At 38.8% G+C, this 16,125-nt stretch overlaps 1 protein-coding gene across 3 annotated transcripts in view; it reads left to right on the top strand.

Moving 5' to 3' along the window:
- The first annotated feature begins 46 nt into the window (after positions 1 to 46).
- LOC126457875 (putative RNA-binding protein Luc7-like 2) overlaps positions 47 to 16,125 on the top strand; it is a 53,909-nt gene continuing 37,830 nt past the window's right edge. The window contains exons 1-4 of one of the 3 annotated variants that reach the window (XM_050094545.1): positions 67 to 199; positions 12,234 to 12,291; positions 12,678 to 12,772; positions 13,825 to 13,931. Coding sequence is in view for 1 of the 3 variants with exons in the window: in XM_050094541.1 (XP_049950498.1) it covers positions 139 to 199; positions 12,678 to 12,772 (156 nt within the window). In the remaining 2 variants the exon portion in view is untranslated. Of the gene's footprint in view, positions 200 to 12,233; positions 12,292 to 12,677; positions 12,773 to 13,824; positions 13,932 to 16,125 lie in introns of all 3 variants that reach the window. The other 2 variants (XM_050094542.1, XM_050094541.1) reach the window with 2 other exon arrangements.

Genomic DNA, 16,125 nt, shown 5'->3' with positions numbered 1-16,125 from the left:
TTTTATCTCTCTGAGGAAAAATATCGTTGCTGTTGGTGCTACAATAACTACTCTGACAACATTAATGTTTGGAGGAAAATCCTTGGGATCGTTGTGCAGATAGAGCGAATTGATTTTCGTTCTGGAGAGTATACTAAAATGACGGCTCATGATCAAATAAGGGCGATGTTAGATCAGTTGATGGGAACTGGTCGAAATGGTAAGAAACAGCAATACGCATTTGCAATAAATTTGTTATATTGTTGCTTTACCAGCAGGGTCCTGTACTGCAATTTCAATATGGCGATGTAGTTTGTCGTTTATCAGGCGTAGTAATTTGTCAATCAGAGCATATGGAAAGCACTTCATTGTACTAGTTATTTTGTCCATTAACATTAATTATTTTACTTCGCAACTTACTAAGTATATGGTGACGTTTATTTATTTGTGGTGTGCCTCTCCCTCTTCCCCCTCTCCGTGCTCATTAGGTGCCCTTCCAGACACTTTTATTATTGTATTTTATATAAGGTATATATACTCGTAGGTCGTACTTTGGTAGCATTAAAATAAACGATGGGAAGTGACCAGAACTTTCAGTAGTATTCTTCAGGAACTCGTGAAAATGATGTTAGGAAGGATACGGAAGTAGTACAGTATGTTCATGCTTGACCTGTTTATGACTGTTGGAAAATGTTGTGCAATGAAAGTTAAATTTTTTGTTGTACTTGATAATTGTAGGAAAAAAGTCATCTGAATTTGAATGACGTTAAATATTTTTCTATCTTATTCCTCTTATGTATAAATTTATGTAATATAATAGTGGAAACAAGTTTTCTGTATAAACTATGTACTCTGCGATTAGGATGGAATAAAGTTTGCAATACCTGCTTTTCTATTTTGGCTAGTGGAGTGATTTTTTTTGTGTGTGTGTGTGTGTGTGTGTGTGTGTGTGTGTGTGTGTGTGTGTGTGTGTGTGTGTGTGTGTTATCATTTTGGCACTTCTTTTTTTTAATATATAAATGTGATTGTAGATCTGGTCAAGGTCTGGGTTAGAGTGAAGGGTTGTAATGTGGTTTGGATGCTAATAGTCTTAAAACTGAAGACACAAAAACATTACCAATGAGTTCTCTGTAATTAATCTCATGTACACACTGAAACCTTGCATTGCACATTTGCTGTTTGTATGGTAAGTCACTATTCAGCTGTAATCATGGTATGCCTCACTGGGCATCAGTGAGCAGAATTTGGCACTTTCAAAGAAACCCCTGTAGTCCTGAAAAGTACCACTATGTTGTTGGATATTGTAATGAACATTGGATAGCAGATACTGAAAATAACAAAATGGGATTTCTTTTCATATCACATTAGGTAATGATTTCTTAAAGTGACCAGAAGCAAACTTACCATTAATAAGCATAATGTTTCATATGTACTTCAGAGGAAGGAGAACATATCAAATGAAATATCCTTTGTAAAGCTATAGTTTTGCTTTCTAGAAATATAGTAATTATAAGTGAAGTAGACTCTGAATCTGTTACTATGAGTCACCTGTTCCCAGTTGAATGTTGTCTGTTAGACAACTCTAACTTTCTAAGGGCAACAAATATTTGATTTTAAGTATTTTGTGTAATTATTGACAAAATTTAAAATGCTGTCATGTAATCATTGAGTTAATCCCATATCTAAGGTGGAACATACGAAGTTGTTTATTAATTTTAGAAACTTTGTGTGTGGGTTGAGGCATTGTAAGTCACGACATGCAGATTACCCAGACTCTATTCATCCAGTATTTAAGAATGAGAGCGTAGTGACCTTGTAGCAAACTTTCCTCATAGTTTCACAAATTTTCCTTGCAAAACACACACACACACACACACACACACACACACACACACACACACACACACGTACATGTGCACACAAAACATTTTTTGCTCTGCAAGCAGTAAAACTGTCATTTGACATGACTAATTTGTTAAATCTTTAATATTAAACTCTATATGCAACACAATTTTTCAGGCTGTATCTACATACACTACTGAAGACACCTGCTAAATTATCATTGTCAGATACATAGCTCAGGAGATACTACAAACATTAAGCTGCATGAAACAGTAGCTTTTTTAGTGCACATTACTAGATTATACTCGTCCATTGTTTGACAAGGCATTATGGATATTTTTTACTGTATTTATATAAAAAGTAAAATTAAATGCATTTGTCTTGTAACATAACCATCAAGTAAAATAAGAAATTGATACTATAACATTTAAGGTATTTTTATAACTTTCACTATCAACAACCCTAAAATAGTTTGACACCTGGTACTATTTGGCACAAAGATCTTGCATGGACATAAAAAGGGTTTCACTTACTTGGTTTACCAGATTTGGTTTTGACTTGTTCATTAGTCTGTGTGTGAATAATTGTTAAGTAATGAAACCCACGTAATTTTGCGTCCATCTTAATGTCAAATAATGGCCACATTTGTAAAATAATAAAATGTTTGAAGCTGTTTGCTGTAATTTCATTCTTTAAAATAATTAGGGGAGTGGGATTACTAGTATAACATGTTCCTATGATCTGGAGATAAGTTTTGTGGGTGTGTGCGATACTGTTTATACTAGTTTATCAGCAGGTTTTGTGTGTGTGTTTTGCACAAGAAATTAAGAACTCATTATTTGGTGTAAAAGTACACACCTGACCTGTATTAAGTTGGTGACAAGTCTCTGGTTGACAAATACTTACCATACAGTTGCATAAGGTACCACTGCAATCGTATTTTAAGCATTTGATATGATAATGAAATTTCAGTGCAATGCTAGACAATACTGTAATGTAAATTTGCCAGATACCTTAATTCGAAGAGTTAATAAAGAATGCGTCTATATAATCTTTAAAAAATGATACACTTGGTAGCAAATGCAATCAAATGCTTGGTTACTGTTAAGAACTATTGCACCCAAGAGAGCCACTTCTGGTATGAAATGTCATACCTGTTGACAGGCAAGTGTTCGAGAATCTGATGAACTACTATGCTGTCAGCGATGGTGACTGGATAGTGCAGTCACTTTTTCAGAAGGTTTTAGAGAATGCAGAGGGTTGAAGAAGTAAGGAAGCAGGACATTCTGTGAATCTTGAGCTTTCATTTCTATACTTGACCTCGCTGATAAGTGTTGAAGTGGGTGCTGTGATCTCTTTTTAATAATGTTGTCATGGAAACAGTGAACTGTGTGGAAGATAAGAATGATGACAATGGTAATTTGCTCTTGTTTGTGCTAAAACACATACTGTCATTCATGTCTAGAAAGGTGCTGAAAACAGTGAAGCATACAACCATAAGTATCTGAGGTGAAGAAAATACCTCTTAAAAACTTAAAATTGTCTGTACATAAGAAATCACTTCGCCCTGTAGAAGAGTTTAGTAATACAGAGTGTACATAAAGTCTGGGAACTCTTTCAATTATTTGTTGTACAAGAACCAAACATTGTACAGATGTTATACATTTGTCATTTTGAAGAGAAACCTTGAAAGTTTTTTTTGTGTATACTGCCACAGCGTAGTTTAGTAATTTGCTGATAGTCAGCGCTAGTTGCAAACATGGCAAGTTAACGTGGGGAGCGAGCTTTCTGTGTGTTGGAGTTCAACAAAAACAAGTGTGCTACAGCTTTACAACTGCTAATTAGAGCTAAGTATGGAAAGAACCCGCCAACAAGGAAGACCATTTATCAGTGGGACAACAAATTCATTAAGACGAGTTGCTTGTGTCCGGCAAAGAGAAGCGGACATCCCAATGCGAGTGAAGTGAATGTGGAGCGTGTCTGAGAGACATTCATAAGAGCCCAAAAAAATTGATGCGTCGTGCATTCCGTGAACTTTAAATGGCTCCAATGACTGTGTGGAAGTCCTGTGACAGCTGTATGTGAAACCATTCAAATTGGAGCTAGTGCAGAAGCTCAATGACAATGAGAAACAAGTGTTTTGAGTTTGTTCACAGTTGCAACAATTGAATGAGGGTGGGGATGGCATTGTTGATCACTTGCTTTTTAGCAACGAAGCCAGTTTTCACACTAATCTGAATGTGAACAGGCATAATTGTCGAATCTGGGGTACAAAGCATCCACATGAATGCATTTAATTTGAGCGTGATTCCCCAAAGATGCCTTTTCATATCGGAAACTGTGCGGACCACCCTTCTTCGCCGAGAGCACTGTCACTGGATATTCCTACTTCGACATGTTGCAGCAGTAGCTGATGCCACAAATGCAGTTGGACTCTGCGTTCGTCTTTCAGCAGGATGGGGCTCCACCCCATTTTCATCGTGAAGTTCGTGGGTACCTGAACACGGAGCTACCGCATCGATGGATTGGCCATGCTACAGAAGGGGACAGCTGTTTCATGAAATAGCCTTCCCGATCACCAGATCTCACTCCATGTGGCTTTTTTTCTGTGGGCACACATTAAAGATCTGGTGTATGTATTGCTTCTACCACATTATGTAGCAGAACTAAGAGGGAGACTATGGGAAGCAACTGCCACAGTCTACAATGCCATGCTGGGACAGGTATGGCAAGAATTCGGTTACCGTATTGACGTCTGCCGCGTCACTCATGGTTCCAATATTGAATGTTTGTAAAAAAGATTTCAGAGTTTCTCTTCAAAATGCAATATGTATGACATCTGTACAATGTTTAGCTCTTGTGCAGTAAGTAATTGAGTGTTCCTTGACTTTATGTACACCCTGTATATACATATGGTTTTCTACAATCTGAAACTATACATTGATCAGAAAATGATGATTGACTTTAAGGAATGGAAATGGACCAAGGTTTTTCATGTGTTGGCTGCACATGCAGGTACTGAGTTTGTCTTGTAGGGTAAGTCTGTCATATCGGAAACTGTACAGACCACCCTTCTTTGTCGAGAGCACTGTCACTGGATATTCTTTTTGATGCCTTCACATTGTTTTGTCAAATAAAATATCTGCACAGGGGAACAAAGCTACATGCCAGTAAAAAGTTAATTTAGCAGCAGCAATCTGAATGTTAACTGACTTGAGGAAACAGATTCATACGATAGTGGTGAAGAGAGCAGAAGTTGCAACAAACCCCATTCTGTGTGTAGCCATGGTAGTTCTCGTGTGAACAATTAGTTGTCAGTCACTTAATAATATTAAAGGCATAGAATACTAGTTGACATAACCTAATCATAAATTAAGTTCATGGGCAACTGCAGAAATACTTGTTTATAATGTAGGACAGGCTTAATTTCGCAAAAATCTGACCTTAATAACAATCCATGGATGAAAGTAAAAATTAAACACACCATATCACACTTCTCCTGGGGGTGATAGTGTATATAGTGATAGGTTTGAAAGTCAATAAAAATACATACATAGCTTCCTAATGCAAAAAACTACACCATAAGATGTAAATACATAGTCTTACATTTTTATACGAAAATGAAACTCCGTAAGAGAAGTCTGCCTTATAAATAGGGAAGTTGTCAGTTGAAATGTTGATTTTTTATTTGCATTTCATGATATATGCTGATACATCTGAAAGTATTTTGGAAAACAAAAACATTGTAGCTGATTTTATCAAAAACACAGCTACTATTAGTGTGGGTGGGACAAATTTCATCACATTGTTGCAGTTACTTTTTGTTTCATACAATTAAAAAATATGGACTTCTAGTCAATCTTATTAGCTTTTCACTGTGAATAAAGCCTTAATTTTTTTTGTGAGATGCAAATGTTGTTATGCAGTTTTTTAGTTGTAATATAGACAGTTATTGCTTACCTGTAATTGTCACCAGTAGTTGTCACGTTCTTCAATCCAAAGACTGGTGTGGTGCAGCCCTCCACACTATTCTATCTTGTGCAAACCCATCATCTCCCAATAACTACTACATTGTTATTAACCTGCTGACTATAATTGTCTCATGGTCTCCCTCTACAATTTCACCCCCCTCCACCTACAAGCGTGCGCTACCGCCGCCCCCCGCCCCGCACGCACGCACGCACCCCTCCCTCTCCCCAATGCCACGTTGGTGTCCCAGGATCTCAGAATGTGTCCTATCAACCGATCAGTTCTTCTAGTCAAGTTACGCCACAAATTTCTTTCCTCCCCAATTATATTCAGCGCTCACCATATAGCGAAGATGCTGAGTCACAGATAGGCACAACAAAAAGATTTTCATACTTAAAGCTTTCAGCCAGTGGCCTTTGTCAACAATAGACGCGTGCACACACCACTCACTCACACGACTGCACTCTGTGGCAATTGCAGTCACACTTCGAGCAGCAGCACCAGTGCATGGTAGGAGTTGTGACTGCCTGGGAAAAGGAGGCACTGGGAGGGGGGGGGGGCAGCAGGGGCAGGGAGGGATAGTATGGTTGGCATGGTGGACAGTGAAGCGCTGCAGGTTGGGTGGTAGGCAGGGGAGAAGTGGGGTGGGGGGAGTTGTGGAAAAGGAGAGAAATAGAGAGAAATAATCTTAAAAAATGAAATTGAATAAAGACTGTGTGGTGGTGGAATGATGGCTTTGTAGTGTGGAATGGGAGCAGGGAAGGGGCCGGATGGGTGAGGACAGCGACCAAAGAAGTTTCAGGCCAGGAGAGTTACAGGAACGTAGGATTTATTGCAGGGAAAGTTCCCACCTGCGCACTTCAGAAAAGCTGGTGTTGGCACAGGCTGTGGAGCAGTCATTGAAATGAAGGGTATCATGTTTGGCAGTGTGTTCAGCAAGAGACTACTACACTTGTTTCGTGGCCACAGTTTGTCGATGGCCATTCAAGCGGACTGTCAGTTTGTTGGTTGTCATGCCTACATACAATGCAGCACAGTGGTTGCAGCTTAGCTTGTAGACCACGACTGGTTTCACAGGAACCCTGCCTTTTATGGAATAGGTGAGATTTGTCACTGGACTGGTGGTGGTGGTGGTGGTGGTGGTGGTGGTGGTGGTGGGAGACAGGCCTTGCATCTAAATCTATTATAGGGGTATGAGCCATGAGGTAAGGGATTGGGAGTGGTATTGTGTAATGATGGACGAATATATTGTGTAGGTTCAGTGGACGGTGGAATAGCACTGTGGGAGGCGTGGGAAGGATAGTAGACAGGACATTCCTCATTTCAGTGCATGACGAGAGGTGATCAAAACCCTGGCAGACAAAGTAATTAAGTTGCTTCCATTCCTGGGTGGTGTGGCTAAGAGGGGAGTGCTGCTCTGTGGCCGAACGGTGGGGCTTTGGCAGGTGGTGGGAGACTGGAAAGATACGGCATGGGTGATTTGTTTTTGTACTAGGTTAGGAGGATAATTAGTCGGTGAAGGCTTCAGTGTGACCCTTGGTATATTTCAAGAGGGAATGCTCGTCACTGCAGATGCAACAACCATGGGTGGCTAGGCAGTATGGAAGGGACTTCTTGGTATGGAATGGGTGGCAGCTGTTGAATTTGAAATATTGCTGCTAGTTAGTAGATTTGATATGAATGGAGATCATGATGTAGCCATATTCAAGGTGGTAAACATTTAGGAAGATGGTTTGTTGGGTTGAGCAGGACCAGGTGAGACAAATGGGGAGAAGTTGTTGAGTTTCCGGAGGAATGTGGATAGTTTCCTCACCTTCGATCCAGATAGTAAAGATGTCACCATTGAATCTGAACCAGGTGAGGGGTTTAGGATTCTGGGTGTTTAGGAAGGATTCCTCTAGAAGACCCATGAGTAGGTTGGTTTAGGATGTTGCCATGTGGGTTCCCATAGCCGCACCCCAGATTTGTTTGTAGGTAATGCCTTCAAAGGAGAAGTAATTGTGGGTGAGGATAAAGTTGGTCATGGAGACTAGGAAGGAGGTTGTTGGTTTGAAATCCATAGGATGTCTGGAAAGGTAGTGTTCAATAGTGGTAAGGCCATGGGCATTAAGAATGTTAGTGTAAAAGGTGGTGGCATCAATAGTGATAAGCAGGGCACTATGTGGTAAAGGGACAAAAACTGTTTAGGGTCAGTGGAGAAAGTGGTTGATATCTTTTATATAGAAGGGGTACGTCCCGGGTAATAGGTTGAAGGTGTTCATCTAAAAGAGCAAGGATTCTCTCAGTGGGGGCACAGTAATCGGCCACACTGTGATGTCCTGGATGATTGATTAGGTTTTTGGACTTCAGGATGATTAGGTTTATGGACTTCAGGAAGCATGTAGAAGGTAGTAGTGCGTCGAGTGGTAGGGGTGAGTAGAGAGATGGACTCTGGAGACGGGTTCTGGAAAAGATTTGAGTAGTGACTGGAGATCCTGCTGGATTACTGGAATGGAGTCACTGTGGCAAGGTTTGTAGGTGGAAGTATCTGACAGTTGACAGTTCTTCCACCAGGTAATCCTTGCAGTTCAAATCAAATGGTGGAGCCTTTGTCTGCAGGTATGATTATATGGTCAGGATCAAGTTTTATATGGTTGACTGTGATTCTTTCTGCAGGTGTAAGGTTAGTTTGCATGTTGAGGGATTTGGGAATGATTGTGAGGCAAGGTTTGAGGTTAAGAAATTCTATAAAGTTAACAGTAGGTGGTTTGGAGGCAGTTAGGGTGGATCGTGGTTGGATAGAGGACTGAACTTAGTTATGTATGGTTCAATATTGGTCTTTGGTTGATTCTGATTGGTCAGGTTTGTGGTGAAAAAGTGTTTCCAGTGTAGCGATCGGGGGAAGGAGAGGTCTTTCACAATTCCTGCATGATCGAATTTGGGAGTGGGGCAAAAGGTGAGACCTTTGGAAAGGACAGATATTTCTGTGGAGCTAAGGCTTCTGGAGGAAAGGTTCATGACTATGTTGCAGAACTGGTTAGGTTCTGGATTCTGTGTGATGGTGGGAGTGAGAGTTTTGGAGGGTGGGATAAGTGTAGTAGCTCCGAAAGACAGGGTTAGTCAGCTATGAGAGGGTGTGGGGACGTTTAGAGGTTGTTCCGGAGGTGATGGACAGTGATACTCAAAGGTGGGAGTAAGAAGTGAGCAGGATGGAGAGCTTTCTGCAGTGGCATCGTGCATGTTGCTAAAGTTCTTGCAGTGCAAGAATTTCAGTGTGTGTTATGGGTTCCAGGAATTTGGGATTGCATAGCAGGAGAATCTTGCGAATGGAGAGGAGGTACTGCAAGGTGGTATGGACTTGGTTGATATGGTTTTGCATGACTATGTTCGTGAGGCCTAAGGATTGGCAGAATTTGAACAGGTGGAGGTCATTGTTGAAGGAGGAATGGCAATCGGAGATGGGTAATTTGATGATAAGGCCATTTGGGATTCCATGATCCAAGCAACAATGCAGGAACAGTATGTGGGTATGGGATCTGGCTGTCCACTGTCCTTCCCACCCCTCCCACAGTGGTATACCACCGTCCACCGAACCTACACAATATACTCGTTCATCCTTACACAACCCGTGCTCTCAATCCCTTACCTCATGGCTCATACCCCTGTAACGACATAAATGCAAGACCTGCCCCATATATTCTCCCACAACCACCTGCTCCAGTCGGGTCACTAACATCTACATCTACATGGATACTCTGCAAATCATTTAAGTGCCTGGCAGAGGGTTCATCGAACCTATCTCATCAAAGGCAGGGCTACCTGTGAAACCAGTCATGTGGTTTACAAGCTAAGCTGCAACCACTGTGCTGCATTCTGTGTAGGCATTACAACCAACAAGCTGTCTGTCCACTTGAATGGCCACCGACAAACTGTGGCCAAGAAACAAGTGGACCACCCTGTTGCTGAACACGCTGCCAAACATATCTTTCATTTCAGTGACTGCTTCAGAGCCTTGCCATATGGATCCTTCCCACCAACACTAGCTTTTCTGAATTGCGCAGATGGGAACTTTCCCTGCAACACATCCTATGTTCACGTAACCCTCCTGGCCTCAACCTTAGTTAGTCACTGTCCTCGCCCATCCAGTCTGTTCCCTGTTCCCATTCCAGCACTACACAGCTGTCATTCCATCTTCACACCCAGTTTTTTATTTATTTATTTAATTTTTTATTTATTTCTGTCCTTTTCTGCAACTCTCCCTCCTCCCCACCTCTCCTCTGCCCACTACCCTACCTGCAGCACTTCTGTCCACCCACCACACCATACTATCCCTCCCCTCCATGCCTCAGCCTCCTCCTTTCTCCCACCCAGTCACCACTCCCATTGTGCACTGGTGCTGCTGCTCACAGTGTGGTTTCAGTTGCCTGAGGGTGCAGTCGTGTGTGAGCTGCATTACCCCCCTCTCCCAGCTAGCTAGCTCGCGTGCGTGTATTGTTGACAAAGGTCACTGGCCGGAAGCTTTAAGTGTGAAAATCTTTCTGTTGTGCCTATCTGCGACTTAGCATATCCACTATATAGTGAGTAGCAACTTCCCTTCTCATAATATTGTTACATTCCATTCTGGATTTTCCATTGTTTGATTCAGTTCTGTTCAGTACCTCATTGGTTACATTATCTGCCCATCTTCTTTTCAGCATTCTTCTATAGCACCGTATTATAGAGTCTTCTATTCTTTTCTTGTTGCTTTTTGTCTGTGTTTCAGTTCTGTGTAAAATTTATATGTGAAGAGTTTTTCTTTAGAAAATCTTTCCTTGACATTGCCAGTCTACATTTTGTATCCTCTCCACTTCAGCCATAATCAGTTATTGTATGGTCCAAATAGCGATAATCATATAATACTTTTAGTATCGTGTTTCCTAATCTAATTCCTTTTGCACTGCCTAATTTAATTCAACTACATTCTATTGCCCATGTTTTTATTGTTCATCTTTTATATTCTTTTTTAGACATTGTCCATTCTGTCCATCTGCTTTTCCAAGTGCTTCATTGTCTCCAACATAATGACAGTGTCACCGGCAAACAGCAAAGTTTTATTTCTTCTCCCTGAACTTTAATCCCTCCTCTAATTTTTTGTTTTCCATTACTGCTTGCTCACTGTACAGATGGAATGACATTGTAGATAGGCTAGAATCCTGTCTCACTCCTTTCTCCATCATTGCTTCCCTGTCGTGCGCTCCAGCTCGTAACATCTTTACTGCCTGTATATTACCCTTGCTACCTTCAGAATTTCAGTGTGTATTGTCAAAATCTTTCTCTGGTTCTACAAATGCTAGAAGTACGTATTTGCTTTTCTGTAACCTACCACTCAAGATAAGTTGCAGGGTTGGTATTACCTCACGTTTCTACATTTCTCCAGAACTCAAACTGAGCTTACCAGAGGTCAACTTCCAACAGTTTTACCATTCTTCTTTAGACAATGTGTGTCAGTATTTTGCAACCACAAGTCATTAGATGAATTTGGTAACAATCACACCTGTCAGCAACAGCTTCAGTTACTACAAAAAAGTTCTCATTGTGAAGGCTGCTTCCCCCCCCCCCCCCCCCCTCCCCCCTTCCCCTTTACACACAAGCTAGTAATCTTGCATGATAGTGGAATATCCTCAATTGAAGGATTGGCTACTATTCTGTGGTGATGGCACATTTTGCTGCTTTCATGCTATGATAGTTTTGTCTTTGACCCTGGTATATATGGTGCTGTCTCTGTTTTGTGCCCGCATAAATCTGCTCTTTCCCTTCTTTCATATCTTTAATTCTATGCTTTGGTAAAAGAAACTCTTTGCATATGTAATATTTTCTTTTATATAAGAATCCTTTGAATGTGGACTAAGAATTGTAAGAACTATGTATAGGCAGCTTCATTGAAACAATTTGGTACTATCTGTGTGTTGAGTAATTCTGAAATTGGCACCTGAGAGGGAATGTACCTCATTTGAATGGCAATTGTGGACAGATTATGACAGTCAGAATTACTTAGTGTAATTGATTTTAAAATTAAATATGACAAAAGATAACACACTTTTGGATTTAGTACCAGATTTATATATAACACATCAGTCATGAGTGATATAAGAATCTATTTCTACAAGTTGGCACTGAGTGGACATTTTCAGTTTGGTGTGAAACTGTTCTCATTTTAATGAGATGATCTTCTTTACATCTTTCCTTTCTTACCTCCATTCTTTTAATGAGTGCATATAAACCATTGCCTTAATGTAGCAGAAACTTTGGAAATTCTCACTAATTGTAATAGATTTTGGACAAAATGACAATTTTGAGAAGAAATTAATATTAAAATAAAAGCTAGTATTATAAAGAAGCTTAGTTTAGTGTTAAATTTTGTATAATAACATTTATTCTGAAATTAATATGTGGGATCTAAAGCCTCATCCCTGATTTCATTCTAGGGGGGCTTCCGCGCTTAATACAAGTATTGAGAGTAAAGGGCAGCTGAGAGCAGCACACGTGTGTATTAATCTGTGATATTTCTTTTCTATTTCAAAACAGTGTCATCATAACTGCTACTTAATAGAAGAGTCTAAACATTGCTATTAATAGCTTGATATGTTCATAGATATTGTAGTTCTGTGAAGTGTTTTTGCAGTTGTAGAATTGTTTACTGTTAAAAACAAATTAATACAGTTAAGCACTTTCTTCAAATATGTCTGTTAGAGTTCACAAAAATCACATGGCTCTAAATTGTGTAAAATAGACACACTTCTTTTTTGGAAGATATACATATTTCAAATAGTATTTTTGTACCTAATTGTGTAGGTTTTTCCACATTCCATTGAGCATTCATAGTTTTACACAAATATCATTAATTTAACAAAATGATAACGGATTTTTAGGGGAAAACAACAGGTTCCAAGTGAAGTTTTCAGACCCCAAGGTGTGCAAAAGCTTCCTGCTCAGCTGCTGTCCACATGAGATTCTATCATCAACGGTATGTACATTTTATATGTGCTGTGAAGCAATCTGAAGATTTAATATATTGAATTGTTAAATATTGTTTACAATTCTAAAGTAACTTCGTATTACGAAGTCACAAAATTGAGACAAATCTGTGTTTCATGTTGATTTTTGTATAATTTTTCAAAATTGTACTCCTGGAAAACCTTTCTGTGTAAACCTTTTTCTAGTTAAATTTCATTCATAAGGCCTCCAGTGGCTTATCACAATTTTTGGTTTGGTGCTGTATTATTGTCAGTTTATGGTATCAATCTTTATTACAATTTAAGCTCATTAATGCCTCATACAATAGTTCTTTCCAGAATATCACGGCATATTGTTGTGGATAAGACAGGGTGAATTTGGGGTTTATTACATTATGTAAGTACAAGAATTAAATAATTGAAAGATACAAATGCAAATTCAAAAATTCTTTTTCATTGTTTCACATTTAAGATGTTACTATAAGAACTAGTATATCTGTGACTTTGACGGCACTTCAAAATGGTAAGTATTGCCACATGAAAGCTGAAGACATCAGCCATTCAAATATTATTGGATTCCAGTAAAGTGTCCTTAAGTATTGTTATAGCTTATTAAAATTGTGGGAAAAATATCTGGGTTCTAGGCAGAAAGATTTTTCCTCATCAAAATTGATCGGAATGTAAAATATCCTGAGGAAGGAACAAAATCTCCATTTTGTAAGTAGAGAAGTTGTTCTGCATGGCTCTGTAGTTGAAATATGCGTTGAATCGAGTGCTGAGGGACGTTTTCCTATTACCTTGTGAGTATGCCCATTTAACTTGCAGGTGGAAGTATCCTGAAGACTGTCAGGCTTCACCTTGCACTGGTGATGTACCTATCTTAGACAAAATTACTACTAAGTCACCTTCGGCCCATTAACCTTTGCTGACTGAAGGTGTATAATCTGTTTCATCTTTTAACGCCATAGCTTAAAGAGTTGTATTTCGATCATAGATTTACTTATTTATCAAGTCAAATTGCAACTCACATATTTTTTTTCAACTGGTCTCTTTCACCCTTTAGGAAGATAAAATATAATTTGACACACCATGTGGATAGTTTAGAGGAATTTTGTCACCATTACATCATACGGCGACACCATTCGAGTTTGAAGATATTTGTGACAGTCTGTAAGTTGCATAATTTACCGAGGGCTGGCAACATATATATTTTTGTCTGTATGTGGGCTCTATATAGGTGTGTGACTATTTCTCTATTTTAACTTAAGTCTTAAATGTACCAATTTTGTAACCTTGGTCAACCGATCATAGAATTTGAACTATGGCAAATACAAGTGGAAGAAAGTGTGAAAACAAAAATTTTGAAGCAAACATTGCATAACATGGCTACAATAATCTTTACCTGCAAATAAGCCATTACTGAAGTGAAAGGCAGGCATTCATCGGTAATACACCTTAGCAATTTGAGACTGTTACGTCATTGTAATGGATCTTGTGATAATAAAGTGACAGTAATTGTAAACTTAAAGCAGCCACTAAATGGTAAACTTGTTGTAGATAGAAATTATCATTAAGATTAATGCTGGCAAACATTTCTGATAATGACTATGAACAAAGTTTCCATTAACCACCTTTGATTCCATAAGGAACTTTTGTGCACTGTGATTGTAGACTACAAGGAAGGAGAGGCACACAGCAGTCAGTTGCAATCCCATAGTTTTTATTGCTCTTGAAAATGTAGATTCTGGCTATAAATAGCAATCTTCAGTTTAGTTAAAATTCAACAAACTTGCAGCAGTACACATCACCACATGATCTTACTGGCGTATATGCAGAAGGAAATTGAGCTGTAAAGCCAAAATCTAGACGTGCAAGAGTAATAAGAACTAACCGGTTAGCAACAGATTGCTGTGTGCCTCTCCTTCCCAAGTGCCCATGTCAGTTTTGTTTCTTCTACTACTACTACTACTACTACTACTACTATTAGAAATAATTGCCAGCACTGATTTGCAACCACGATGCCATTCAGAGGCTACTAAAGTTAACAAACCTTCTATTTTAAGTCTCATTTTACAGGGCTAATAGTAATACTTTGATAATATTTCATAAGAATTGAGAACTTAAATGGAGCTGACAAAATAAAAAAGTTGTAATGAGAAGTTATTTTGCAGTTTTCAGTGTTTCCATTAATGGACACAATGCAAAAAGTAAACAGAAGTTGAAGTTGTGGTAAAGGTACTTAAATTTCAGTAAAACTAAAACCCAGTAAAAGAATGAAAATGATCTTTCATACTCGTCTATGTTCTGAAGATACACATAAATGAAACATGTATCAAAGAGTTAAACAGGGCAAAAAATTAAATTGAAGCACAATGACTTTTATGGGTTTGAGAGAGAGTTCTAAGATCTGATGTAGCTATTAATGAAAGATAACTACTCAGTATCAGTCTAAGGCCTAGGAGGACAGGAATGCCACATTGTCCACTTACAAGGATATGATTAGAATTAATTCATCAAAACCTTTAGTTTGTTTCACTGTCTATTTTGTAAAAATACCATAAGCAAAATTTCAACTGTCAACATGAACTGTAAGTTATTCAAAAATAATTATGAAGTAAGACATTTTTGAATGGATTCTATACTGAAACTGCCTAGTGTAAAACCTTGAATTCTCGTCCTGTGCAATACAGCTTTCTCTAGTCACTGTTAGCACTCATTTGTGAAACAATTATTGAATCTAATTGAAAGCCAATTACACATGTATATTATGCAGGATAATCTTTGAGTTGAGTATACATAAATAGCATTTCAAAATTTTAGAATTTATTTGTAAACATTGCAAAACCATGTATTGATAAAAGGCTCCAAACATTGACATTTGATAGCTCTGTTTCTGAAAAAGATTGAACTGTAGTTTGGAAGGAGTCAAGACTATCATCAGCATATTCTGACAAGTATTGCATGCATTCAATTGGACTTAGAAACCTAAGGAGGGGAAGACGTATTATATTAGCGATTGTAACTTCAGTATGTTCATCATGGTGGTGGACTAAAAGCTTAATTGATCTATCCATAATAATTTTCTGTGTTAAATGTCTTCCTGTGCCTGAAAAATTCTTCGCCTAACAATTAGTCTCAAGGTTGGATCAGAATTATTTGTTTTTGTGAAATCGATATAATGCTTGAATTCTTATGATCTGAAAGGGACTAAGGCCATCTTCTTCAAAACAGAATAAGTGTGACACTTGGAAAAATCTCCTTCCCCATTTTTCCAAATTTTGCGTAGTCTGACCGCAACTGATTTGTTTCCATGTGTGATCCAAAATTTCCAGTTGGTACACACAGGTGTGTACCAGTGAGTCAT

This window comes from Schistocerca serialis, chromosome 2 (genome assembly GCF_023864345.2).
Source record: "Schistocerca serialis cubense isolate TAMUIC-IGC-003099 chromosome 2, iqSchSeri2.2, whole genome shotgun sequence".
NCBI classification, from domain to species: Eukaryota; Metazoa; Arthropoda; class Insecta; order Orthoptera; family Acrididae; genus Schistocerca; species Schistocerca serialis.
Note: the sequence above shows the minus strand (reverse complement) of the source record. Positions and strands in the feature narration are given on the sequence as shown.